The sequence below is a fragment of the Aricia agestis genome, chromosome 21 (assembly GCF_905147365.1).
Source record: "Aricia agestis chromosome 21, ilAriAges1.1, whole genome shotgun sequence".
NCBI classification, from domain to species: Eukaryota; Metazoa; Arthropoda; class Insecta; order Lepidoptera; family Lycaenidae; genus Aricia; species Aricia agestis.
The window spans coordinates 3,943,100-3,957,320 of NC_056426.1; the positions used below are offsets into that span (position 1 = coordinate 3,943,100).

The window sequence follows — 14,221 nt, forward strand, 5'->3', positions numbered from 1 at the left end:
CTATGGTATTATGTTGCTAAGTGGATATGATTGTATTCGATATAGTGGTTCAATACTATGATATATGAAAAGTATGTTTACGCAGTGGACAAAGGTATTTGATTTAGTGTTGTGTCAATGTGTCATAGATTTTAGATATATAAGTACTTGTACTATTCTCTATTCTGTGATATAAGACAGACAACCTCGATAATCCAATGGTTTATATATTTTTGGATCGAACTCGAAGATGGTGGGTACATAACAGGCTAAATCTTTCTTTTTGGCACAGAAAAGGTCAGACCATACCACTGGGAAATATTAGGATTTCCCGAAAAAGGTAATGCGGGGTTTACACAGGTGACTTTTAGCCGCACAATCGACACGAAAATCGACTGTCTAAATGGCAATATTTAGACAGTAGATTTAATTTCCTTATTTAAAATTCTGTTCATCAACAATAACAATAACAGATAGGCGCACTTCAATTACCAATTTATGTATGGATTAACTACAAAATAACGTACGTAATGTTATTAATAAAATATAGCGATACCCCTCGTCAGTGAATTGAGATTTGCGTCTGACAGCACCCTTATCTCGCGACTTATCTTAATTGGCGTATCGACTTATAGACTAGGTAGTTTTATTTTCGGAAGAAATATATATTATATACTTTATTGCTCACATTAAATTAAGTAGGGCATGTCTACCTTAAAATGATGTGCCCCTCCATCGTATTCATATTTATATCAACTTGTGAAGTGGAGGGGTGCGTCATTTCAAATTAGACAAGCTCTATCATGGAATAAATTGATTCATAGGCAGTTGACAGACCTACGTCACTTGGTCGAGCTATATATCAATCCAATAATCTTAATATGTCGACTAGCATAGCTAGCACAAGCACGTAGACAAACGAAAGAAACTAAATTTTGACAGTTTTACCGGAAAAACATTGGAGTAAAAGTTTCTTTCGTATCTCGATATCTTTCGCTTTTGAAAATCTATATGTCAAGCATGACGATCCGCTTTTGACATTTAGTTTCTTGATTCTGTTTTTATTTTTATTATGGCACTTGGCTATAAAACCATAGCCAGTGTCGAGAAAATGGCGGCAAATTCAAAAAATCGATGAATAGCAACCCTGTCTATAGCCGGAATTATAGTTTTGATCTACAAACTACGAATAATAAAGTTCCTTAGTTTTTATTATTCGTATTTCGTAGATCAAAACTATAATTCCGGCTATAGACAAGGTTGCTACACGTCGATTTTTTTAATTTGCCGCCATTTACTCGACACTGGCCATGGTTTTATAGCCAAGGTGCCATAATTAAAAAAAAAGAACCAAGAAACTAAATGTCAAAAAAATAATAATTGCCGTTGCTTTAATGGTTGCTATGGAAAGAGTTTCTTGTCTTTGTCCACTGAAACTCAAGTCGATGGGTGGTGCCATGCTCGGGATTAAGATATGTAGACATGGGAAAGAAACTGCCATTACTTTCTTCCGAAGAATCGACTGGGAAACCCCGTGCTAGCTACGTAGGTTTGACATAACGTGAAGAAATTAGATCCAATCTTCGTATGAACAACTTCCCTGATAGTACGTAAAGACTACTATTGCTTTCATTCTAGATAGTAATAATAATAAATGGATTTATATAATATATATATATATATATATATATATATATATATATATATATATATATATATATATATATATATATATATATATATATATATATATATATATATATATAATATATTGTTCTTTCAGCGCTGCTACTTTCGCAGTGAACTCTCTACAAGGAACACGTACACACCCTAAAGTATTATCACTTATTTTTGTTACATACTGTATATATATATATATATATATATATATATATATATATATATATATATATATATATATATATATATATATATACATAAATCCATTTATTTTATCGTTAATCCTTTGTGTCTCATTACCACGAATGCGCCTGTATTATACATTCTCAGTATCACCCTAAGATTGGTTGGTAGAGAATGCCACAAGGCATTAAGCCCGCCTTTGTAAATTTGCATAAAGTGTTAATAATTAAAATAAATAAATAAATAATATAATGTCTACTATTATACATTTTCAGGTACACCAACTGTTTTAAAACGCAGTTTTAGTGAAGGTAACATAATATTTTTATTAGAATTTCTAGCTTAAAAATACCTGCAATAGCCGGTAAAGTTTCAAGTGTGATCTCAGACTTTGTAACAATGTTACGAGTATAATGTCAAAGTTAGAATCCATTCCTCCATACTAAGTAATATTATAAATACGAAAGTGTATGGCTGTCTGTTACCTCTTCACACCCATGGGAAGGTATGGACATACTTTAAGACCTGGGTAAGGACATATGATACTTTTTGTCCCGGTTCCCGCGCGATAAACGTATTTTAGCATGCATTTTGTGTTGTGGGTATCATCTAGTTATGTGTAAAATGTTTTTGTATGACAAACAATATTGTTTAGGATTCTACTGAGGAAAGCGAAAGTAATGCGAAAACAACAACGCGATGTCCTTATTCATTCAATTCATACGCAGCAATGAATCAAAAACAATTAACATTGAATCAAACAATCAAAATGGACAACAAAAACAACGACCGAAACGATATATTTTATCGTACCAATAAATCTTTCATTGTTAATAAATTATTTTATTTACGAAAGCGAAACAGAGTGGGGCTTTTGGAACGTAGTTCCTTATCGCGCGTCCATGAAGGCTAGATAGGCTAGACAGTACGATATTTGACCTTGACACTTTTTTTATTAGTACCTGCATGGTAGGAGCAGAGGGCGTTGATAGTATTCCTGTGCGTCGACTAGATGGCGTTTTTGAGAATAAACAGTGACACGTTGTTAGTATTCCTCGGCGTCAAAAGATGTTTTTGAGTGTTTAATATGTATACAGGTTTTTTGAACGTAAGAAACAGCTTCGTTGCATTCGGGTGTCCCTTGACACCTCTCAAGTTTTTTTTTAAAGTTCTAATAGCCAGTTTATATTATTCCAATCCAGTAAATCCAGTGCTGGATTACTGCTGGAATAGTGACCGATACGACTGGCGTGAGATCAAGCGCAGGACTGACTTTTTAAATGCCCATCCGACGCATGGACCATTTTAATTATCAGTCAATAAGATGATCAGCATTGTCCTAACTAAAATATGAAATAACATGCTTCTAACGTGGGTATCGAAGTCAAGAGCCACGTTCTAAACCACTGCACCACGGAGGTGTTTATAGTAAATTAGTGTTTATAGTAAAATACATTAAAGTAGTACATTAAATCTTATACCGGGTGTAACAAAACTAAGTGATAATACTTTAAGGTGTGTAATGTGTATGGGTCTCCTATAATATAGAGTTCACTGTAAAAGTAGCAGCGCTGAAAGAGTAATTTTTTTCGCCTTTGTTTGGATAAATTCATGTTGCAAATTCACTTTCCAATACAAATCATAAAAAATATACTTACAGTGAACTCTATTATTATAAGGGAAACAAATACACCCTAAACTAAACTATTATCACTTATTTTTGACACCCTGTATAGGGACCTACTTACTAATGATTATCACAGAACTGTAGAGGTGTACAGTTACTGCGCAATAAACAAATTTCTGCGCAGTACAGTCGCGAACAATATCATGTACATAATAAACTTTTAATACAGGTTCTTGTTGGTTAGACGTAACACGCATGAGTTAAAAAGTTACGACATTACATCTCATAAACTCTCAGTTCAGTGAGTAGAATAAGTGCCATGCCACACGATGCGGTGCGGCGGCGGTGCGGCGCCTGACCGGTGCCGCTCCGGTTTCCTACATATAAAAAAGTATGGTATGGCACACGGCACCGTCCGGTGCGCTCCGGCGCTGCACCGCACGCGCACCGGAATCGAGACGAGGTGGGGAGGGGTGTATGTATTGGTGGAGCTCGAGTCCGTCGCTGCTACAGTACTGCAAAACGTTGCGGCGCCGGTCACCGTGTGGCCGGTAGTCCGGCGAGATGGCCTCCGATACGGCGACGCACCGCGTCGTGTGGCATGGCTGTAAGCCTTTGAGAGTTATGTTTTATAATACATAGATGACGCCCGCAACTCCGTTGCGCCAAAATTCGTTTAACGGGCGGGAACCGTACATTTTTCCGGGATAAAAAGTATTCTATGTCCTTTCCCGGGACTCGTATCTCGACCACACCAAATTTCAACCACAACAGTTCAGCGGTTTTAGCGTGAAGAGGTAACAGACAGACAGAGACGCTTTCACTTAAAAAAATAATAATAGGAAGTGGTTCTCAGAAAAAAAAGATCTATTTATGTTGTATTTTGATCAAAAATAAACCAATGTTAGACTTACCTTTAGTTTCCCCATCAAATAACAAGAGACAGCTTTGATAATAATAGTAAGCTTTGACAATATAATATTATTATATTGTCAAAGCTTACTATTATCAAAGCTATCTCTCAAACATATCAGTAACACAATGGCCAGTCTATCATAGCTCATGCCGTCTATTTTAAAATAGATATAGCAAGGACAGAATATAATTATTATTTGTCCTACATTTTGTTAGCAGGAAATAGTCTACTAGCAACTTATCTATTTTGAAATAAACTATAACTATATTTTATTTTAAACTAGCCACCAGCCCCGGCGTCGCACGGGTATAAAATATATAGCCACTGAAAAAATTATTTAAATCGATAGCCTATGATCCTTCACGTGGTCTACTTCTTATCTGTGCCAAATAACATAAAAAATGCTCCAGTTATAGTTCGCGAGATAAACCATTTCAAATAATTTCCTTCGTTTTTTCCACATTCTCCAATTAGTCTAGCGTGATAAAATATAGCCTATAGCCTTCCTCAATGAACAGGGTAGCCAACACTGAAAGAATTTTTCAAATCGGACCTGAGATTAGCGCGTTCAAGTTAGCCCTTTCAAATAATTTTCCCCGTTTTTTCCACATTTTCCTCTATTTCTTCGCTCCTATTAGCCTTAACGTGATAAAAAATAGCTTATAGCCTTCCCCGATAAATTGGCTATCTAACACTGAAAGAATCATCAAAATCCGTTGCGTAGTTTTAAAGATTAAAGGGAACAAAGGGACATGAGGGAAAAAAGCGACTTTGTATATATTCGCCGCTCGCGGTTCCTTTTTTAGAAAAATCCGACAAACCATGAATATTTCTGAAGCTAAATTTATGTATGTTCTTTTCTTGTGTTAAAAAAATAATGTGCATATCAATTCTATAAAGATCGGTAGTGGTTTAAGTGTAAAGAAGTAATGAACAGACACTGACAGATAGGTACATGAACACGAAAACCGACCGATATACTTTTGGATCTATACTACAAAGTATAGACAAGTACGATTAACTAATTTATGTAGAAAGTTTAATAATAATAATATCTATGGACGCTTCACAAATCACACCACGTCAGTCTGGCCCCGTGGTAAGTACCTGAAGGACTTGTGTTACGGGTACCAGACAACGGAAATATATTTAATACTTTTATACTATACATACATTTAAGATTTTTATTATATGATACACATATTTATAATACACATCCATGACTCAGGAACTTCGAAAACTTTTTGTTCCGTCGGCGGGATTCGAACCCGCGAGGTCCGGCTTGAGCTACCAACGCGCTCACCACTGAGCGACAGAGGTCGTCTTAGTTTGGTGATATAATTACGGCTGAACAAATTTGGCTAATTTTTATCTTGAAATATTCGTGGAAATTCAGGGAAGGTACCGGGTCATCATTCCATTATATTTTTAATGGGAAAATGGTTCTTCTGTAAATGTTTCATCACAAACTTCTAATAAAGAAAAAAAAAATTTTTTTTTGTATGAATTTACTACAACTTTTATTTTCGAAACGCGATCCTCTTGTTTTTCTGTCAAATAAGAAATAAAAATATAATATTTCACCAGCGTTTTGTCTATTTTTATATTTGGTTTTATATTTTTCATAGAAAAACTTCCGTTGCTTTGACAACGGTAGATATTCGTGTGGTACGTGAAAAACTGATAGTAGTACACACAAAAACATAGTCAATTTTATTCCAGAAATAATTTGTTCCTGTCATAATCTATTCCTTATTTAAGTGGGAAAACAAAATTAAGAAATAAAAATGTCAAATAATATCTAACAAAATTATCAAGATAAATACTTTTAGAAACATTTTTTTTTTATGAATTAAGGGGGCAAACGAGCAAACGGGTCACCTGATGGAAAGCAACTTCCGTCGCCCATGGACACTCGCAGCATCAGAAGAGCTGCAGGTGCGTTGCCGTCCTTTTAAGAGGGAATAGGGTAAGGGTAATGAGGGAGGGTAGGGATGGGAAGGGAAGGGAATAGGGGATGGTAGGGAAGGGAATAGGGTATGGGATTGGGCCTCCGGTAAACTCACTCACTCGGCGAAACACAGCACAAGCGCTGTTTCACGCCGGTTTTCTGTGAGAACGTGGTATTTCTCCGGTCGAGCCGGCCCATTCGTGCCGAAGCATGGCTCTCCCACGTATAAATATAGTATAAATTACTGTCCTTAGTCACTAAAATTATTACGCTTCATCTTATTACTCTATCAGAGTCACTATAACAGCTAGCATGTTCTTTAATAATAATAATAAAAATAATAATATATTAATAATTCTATTAATATTATTATTAATAATAATAGAATAAAATTTTATTAAAGTAAAACAAAAAAGTTTATTTTAATAAAGTCAAATATTCTATAAGTAAACTAAAAACTTAATTTAATAAGTTTCCGTTGCGGCAATATTACCTTCCAGTCCATAGAAAGCGCTCCCATTCCCTCGCAGTATGATATTGTACGGGGGGTAGTCAGACAAAAACTTATCCACTTTTTACATAACAATTTACGCGTAAATCGACCGACAAAATTCACTCATACCCGTAAAATCGTAAATTCTCGTAGCGGCGCGTAGCTGTGCTACGCGGATCGGCTACGCGGCGTTACTGCCGTAGCTGTACAGTGCTACGAGACGCTCGCATTATGAATATCTCCATCCCTTTCTCGCGCGTGCGATTTGATATGTGCGTCTCTTTTTTGGTACTGTATCTCAATAAAGACGTAGCTGTTTGCTGAAGGCTTCAACTGGAATCATTGTTGTCGTTTTGGCGTTAAGATTTTTTTGTTGAGCGTGTAATTTCGCAGTTCGACGGGTTAAGACATACTCATTGTATCTTTTGTGTGAAAATCGCATATAATATATTCCATTTCCTGGTAAAGCTCAAGATAAATCGTAAGGGGTTTGTTAATCACCACATTACGTTTTTTTATTACAAATCATTTGGTACAAGGGATATTTTCGTTGGAATCTAGGTAGCTTCTTTTTTGAGGTTTTGTCGTTAAAATTACTGTGAGAACGAGGTAAACGCTTTAAATAAAATTATTGCGAGTAAAATTCCGCTAACAAGCGAAATAAAAATAAATATACAGTGTGTAACAAAAATAAGTGATAATGCTTTAGAGTGTGTACGTGTTCCTTGTAGAGAGTTCACTATGAAAGTAGCAGCTCTGAAAGACGAACATTTTTTTTCACTTTTGTATGGGCAAGGGCCCGAACGTCAAGAGTTTCCCCGAGAACGAAAAAAATTGCCTATACAAATTAACTTTACAAATTATTCCTGAAATCACTGTAAATTCGTCCCTTTATTTATTCCCAGTTTTTCAAGTATTCCCAATTCATTTTCGTCCGAAACCATTCAGATTCGAATGAGTAAAATAAACAGACTCTTGAATTCGGTCTGTCAAAGCCGAACGCTCTACAATCTGTCTCTTCAAACAATATCTGAATTTTAAATTGACGATTCTTTTTGCGTTTCTATGATGACACGAACTTTTTTAATCCTACAGCCGTTAGTGATGAGAAAGTCGTTGCATTTTTTTTCCATCTGTAAGTTTTTTTTTCGTTGAATACGAGCGCTTACAGATGAACGGCACTTGTCTGCTGTCGACGGCAGCCGTCGACAATTATCGCCCTTTGTCTGCATGAAGCCTAAGTAGTATTTGTTAAAAGTGTTTTTTTTATCACTTTGGTAATAAAATTCATGAAAACGGAACTTTATTTCAAGTGTCAAACTGCCTGATCCTTTGTTCAATGGTTCCTAAATGCATATCATCGTTGCGTTCCTTTGTAATGTGAATTGACCTTAATTTATACGTGTCCACGAAATCACAAGCAATACTTTGCAATTTATTTAATTCGCGCCGCGGTCGCGCTGTCATTCACATACCTACAATTGGCTGTGGTCACGCGGTTTAGCCGCCAAACCGCGCGTTCAGGTTGACGCATATAAATCGAGTCTCACTGTGACCCCTGCTTAACGCCTCTACGCCGATGTACGTGGCTCCATTATAATGATTATGAATTCGTTTTTGGTACGCAAAATTAAATAGACGGTGCGTTATCGGAATACCTATTTTGTACAATCGATTTTGAAAGTAAAGACGAGGCTGATTTTATGTTCTTTTGATTTTAAAAGCATGGACGAGGCCTAGCAAACAATTTTTATTAGATAAATGTTTTATTTGTTATTTCTATTATTATGAAATCAAATCAAAATTGTTTTATTTCTGAATAAATATAAAATAAATATTTTCAGAATGTCCTACATAGTGCCTACCTTATGGAATGAGTAATTCTAGCCCTACTGGGAATTGATGTTTTTAAAATGTTAGGAAAAAACTGGACTAATCCTTTACAAGTAACTTTAAATAATTAAAATTTAAATGTGCTTCATAAATACTAACATGATGATAATAACCCGCATATTAAGAGCTGTAACAATTAATATGTTGTAACAGCTTTGCTCGGTATTCGATAAAACACGAATTAAATGACATTTTCAAAAAATTATTCCTAGCTAGATCGATTTATCGCCCCCGAAACTAAACCCTATATACTAAATTTTATGAAAATCGTTGGAGCCGATTCCGAGATTCCAATTATATATATGTATATATACAAGAATTGCTCGTTTAAAGATATAAGAATCTAGATTTTTTACCCTCGGTTCAGACGGCAAAAAAACTAGTCTATGTCCATCTACCTATATGTCTGTAAAGACAGACAAAATCACAGATAGACTCAATACTTGCACTGAAATCATGATGATTATGATTCGACAGGGTGTTACATTTTGCAAAGTTTGAAAATGTTTTTTATGTTTACAAAGTTTTGAGATCGGGAGAAAGGGGACATTATTAATGGCCCCAAAACTCATAATTCACGCCGGAATCAATATTTATGGGTATAGGTTTTTGTGACGTCACGGTAAATGAAAGCTCAGGACAACTGGGAGTTTAGATGCAGTTAGAGTATTTTTGGTTAAAAAAGCACATTACTATGTATGTAATATTATGCCTTTGTAGCAGCTGAACTATTAGTCCGATTTTAATAAAAAGGTGCCAAAGCGAAAGTGTGTCTGTCTATCAGTCTGTTTGTATGTTATCTCTTTTTGCCTAAACCGTTAGTAAAGGACTAGCCGTAGACCGTGACTATATTAAAAGCGCAAAGTAAAATCCTGTATGACGCGTGTATTTTTGCGACAAAATTACATATTATCTTGTTTTTGAATTCGTCGCTTTTAATATCTACACAAATTAACAAAAAATGTTGGTTAAAGATCATGCATTCTTTTTTAATCCTTAAGTTTTTACCGCCGGTTTTCTACATGACCGATATACACGTGTTTAATCTAAAGTCGGTATTAAATGGGTCATAACGTCGTTAAATTCGAAACTTTGACTTGAGTAATGGCAGTTAATTCAAATCTAAGGTATTATCTAGAGCAGTGATTCCCAAAGTGACCCAGGTAGACCCCCAGAGGTCCACGCGAGAAAAATGGGGTTCCACAATCCTAGAAGAGAGCGTATTCCCTCTTAAAAGGCCGCCAACGCAGCTGCAGCTAATCTGATGTTGCAAGTGTCCATGGGCGACGATAGGTTGCTTTCCTTATGGTTAACAGTTTGGGAAAAATTTATTAAAAAAAATGGTTTGCAGCGAAAAACTAAAAAGTGTGTTTGACTTCTCTTATCGGGAAGCATATCCAGATAATTTGTTAAGAAGCAAAGAAAAATAATAGCAAGTTTCATTGATTAGTATTGTAGGAGGAGTGCTTCTGGGGTTCACCGGATCCTCCTAAATTTTTAAAGTGGTCTACGAAACAAAGGAGTTTGGGAACCTCTGACTCTGACTGATCTAGAGCTTCAAGACATAAAAGTTTACAACCTAACAGATAAAATAGACTAGTAAACTGAACAATTGCTTAAATTAAAATAAAAAGGGTGCCCAGCCCAGACAAAATCACAATTTTTCCCTTTTTGTGCTCTAAAATAGCACGGAACACTTTGTGCGCTGGCCCAACTCGCACTTGGCAGATTTTTTTTATATTTTGTCGCACAAATCCTATGCCTTTAAATCTATCAATCACTGAGATCAAATTCTTGTCACACACAAACCTTTTTCACGTTCGGATTGCTTTCTGTTTTCCTCTCGTTTGTATAACCAAATATGTGCCTACGTTTTGCATTGTTATACGTTCTAAAAATCATATGATGCTTTTGAAACGTACATCCCGTAGGAAACATACATTTTCTTACAAAAAGATCATCTTTATTCAGCTGTGCAAAATTTCATCGAAATCTGTCGAGTCGTTTTGAAACCTTTTGACCGTGGTCCCCAAACATTTTTCATACGGGCCACAAACATTTTTTGGTCTTGGTGTCACGGTCCACAGCAAAAATTTTTTAGGGTTAAAAAATAACGTTCTTCAAAATTAACGATTTGAAAGTGGGAAAAAATTTCACGTCTTTCACGATAACTTTACATTATTTAGCCGGTCGGCGTGAATTTCAAAATGGTTTAACATTACGCGGGCCACTGATAGAGTCCCGGTGGGCCGCATGCGGCCCGCGGGCCGCGGAGGATAGCTGTTTTAAGACATTCTTTATGGTTGCTTCGCTCCTTTTTGGTCTTAACGTGATTTATTTACTTATTTATTTCGATTCACCATTAGACTAATATCTTCTCACACATTAAATAAATTACTAACAATAGTAAGTTATAGGCTTTCAATGACAGCATGTAATGGCGACTACTACTATATATTATACTATATATCTATTATCTATACAGGTTTTTTGAACATAAGAAATAACTTCGTTTCATTCGGGTGCCCCTTAACACCTCTCAAGTTTTTTATAATATGCAGATTGCAGGTGTTCTCACCTGTTAAAGTAAGTCATTTGGCAAATACACGCATGATTTACTGCCTTATTAGGAACAAATAACTATCTCCTATCGGATTTAACTTTTCAAAGCCGGTTAGATGTAAAAGTAAATAACTCCATTTCAAATCAGATCTAACCCAAAACTTCTGATAAGGCGTCGGAGGGGATTTCATTAAACAAACACGATGTCTATTTATATAACGTTAAAAATTTAAGGTTATATTTTATTTTACGACCGTATCCAGAATGATTAGTTAACTTTAATGATATCGAGATAAGTGCCATTATGTAAAACTCTTCATTAAATTAATGTTAAATTAAACTAGACAACACTCGCAACTCCGTTGCTCCAAAATTCGTTTATCGCGTGGGAACCGTACATTTTTCCAGGATAAAAATATATTTTGTCCTTTCTTGGGACTCAAAGTATCTTCATACCAAATTTCTGCAAAATTGTTTCAGCGGTTTGGGAGTGAAGAGGTAACAGACAGACATACAAACTTTCGAATTTATAATGACATTAAGTAGTATAGATATTAAGCTCGATACATTTACTGTTAAACACTTCATTCAATTAATTTAATCAATGTCTTTTAATGTCTTTGAGTGCGTTAGAGTATTTTGATATAATAAAAATCTATTTACTATTGTAAGTAGAACTTGTATTCGAAATAATATTAACTATTTAAGAACCTAAAGAATCCATACTAATATTATAAATGCGAAAATCTGTCTGTCTGGCTTTCTTTCCCTGTTTGTCTGTCTGTTACCTATTAGGTATAGGTTCCACACACACAGCGGATTAGGGTATCCACACCTAATCCGCTGAACCGATTTTGCTGAAATTTGGTTCTTTGAGTGACAGGAAAGGACATAGAAAAGGTTTTGTTACGGAAATATGTACAGCGAATTTTGGCGCAGCTGAGTTGCGGGGGTTAACTAGTAATTCCATTATCCAACAAAATAAAGTAGAAAGTAAAACAGGTGGTCCGAATAACCAACGTTTTAACTCGGACGGGTAGCCATTACAGTAATTGTTTTCTTTTCCTTGCAAATGGAAAAGTGGCATAAACCCGTAATGAGAATAAGGTAAATGAGCAGACACATTGTCTAATGGTAATTGTTATATTAAGTTGGGGTAAAACGCATGATGTCGGTATAATCTATAACCTTCTATTAACAATAATGCCTCCTACAACCATGCAAGCAACGCAGAAATTATTAAATAGTGCCCGAGTGTATGCGCAGTACACATCATTCTCTCTTCCTTTAGTCTCATAACCTAAACGGATAACCGACACGATTGACGTGGTGGATGGTGAATTCGATCAGGTGATCCGTTTGCTCATTGGTTTCTCTATAAGAAATATGTACTGCAGAGGTTCTCAATCTTTTTTGGTGTTGAAACTCTTTGGAGAAGTTATATTTTAGACAGACCACCAAAAATAATGCTTTGCCTTTAAATTAATTATTTCTATGCTGGTGTCTGATAATATTACTAAAAACTATTTATGTGTCGCCCGTGGAGCCGAGAAACTTTGAGAATGGCTGGCGTTCATAATTCTGTGCATATTTTGAACATTTTTAAGTGTCGGCATCCATCGGTACAATTGGATAATAATCGGCCAAGTGCGAGTCGGACTCGCGCACGTAGGGTTCCGTACCGTTATAAAGCGAAAATAAGAGAAAAAAATATGTTTTTGTATGGGAGCCACCCTTAATTATTTATTTTATTTTATAATATATAATCTTCTATCTATCTATCTATATAATATATAAAACTCAAAGGTGACTGACTGATTGACATTTGACATAGTGATCTATCAACGCACAGCCCAAACCACTGGACGGATCGGGCTGAAATTTGGGATGCAGGTAGATGTTATGACGTAGGCATCCGCTAAGAAAGGATTTTGATAAATTCCAACCCCAAGGGGTTCAAATAGGGGATGAAAGTTTGTATATAATAATACTTCTTAACACGAGCGAAGCCGCGGGCAAAAGCTCGTACGGAATAAATCCTATAATATTGTACCTAGAGACAGACAGACATACGGACAGACAGACGGACAAACAGCCGGACAGACAGACGGACAGACAGACGGACAGACGGGCAGACAGACGGACAGACAGACGGATAGACAGCCGGACAGACAGCCGGACAGACAGATGGACAGACAGACGGACATACAGACGGTCAGACAGACGGACAGACATCGAAGTCTCAGTAATTGGGTCCCGTTTTTACACCCTTTACGTACGGAACCCTGAAAATATACCTCACTGATTGTTGAATACTCATAAGTACTTCTATAATAAGGCTCTTGAATGGTTGTCTGCAGTACGAAACGTAATTATTCGCTTAGGGTCAACTCACACTGAGCATGCAGCTTACGTTCCAAAATAACTATTAGATACAAAAAAAAGACCGTGTGTGCCGAGCACACGTGTCAGAAGTGAAACTTAGTCAAGATCGTTGCCTAAGTAAGTAACCATGCCACACGATGCAGTGCGGCGGCGTTGTGGCGCCTGACCGGTGCCGCTCCGGTTTCCTACATAATATGTTTATAAAAACAATATTTTAAAAAATATGACCTAAGAAGTAAGAAATAATTCTTATTCTTCATTTCGACACTGTTCTCAATTTTCATTCGTTTGAAGTCGGTACCAGCCCAGAACTGAGTGATGGAGCGTCGAAATTGGGACCACAGTGCGCCACACTCCGGCGAGATGACCTCCGCCGGTGCGGTACCGCACCGCGTCGTGTGGCATGGCTGTTACTCCGTGACGGTATCGCGATCGCCATGATGTGACCTTCAAATTTCACTCTCAATGCGCCTAAAGAAGATTCACTTCAAAATTTTTTTATTGACATATTTTGTTATATATATGTCTAATGTCTATCTTATAAAGTTATAT

The 14,221-nt window shown here is 36.2% G+C and overlaps 1 protein-coding gene across 1 annotated transcript in view; it reads right to left on the reverse strand.

Annotated features, from left to right (window-relative positions):
- The window catches only part of LOC121737878 (octopamine receptor beta-3R-like), a 70,302-nt gene extending 63,056 nt beyond the window's left edge, over positions 1-7,246 (reverse strand). Inside the window, exons 1-2 of the mRNA XM_042129611.1 lie at positions 7,243-7,246; positions 6,830-6,907 (exon numbers count right to left, since the gene is read on the reverse strand). Coding sequence (XP_041985545.1) covers positions 6,830-6,907; positions 7,243-7,246 — 82 coding nt within the window. The remainder of the gene's footprint in view (positions 1-6,829; positions 6,908-7,242) is intronic.
- Positions 7,247-14,221: the final 6,975 nt, after the last annotated feature.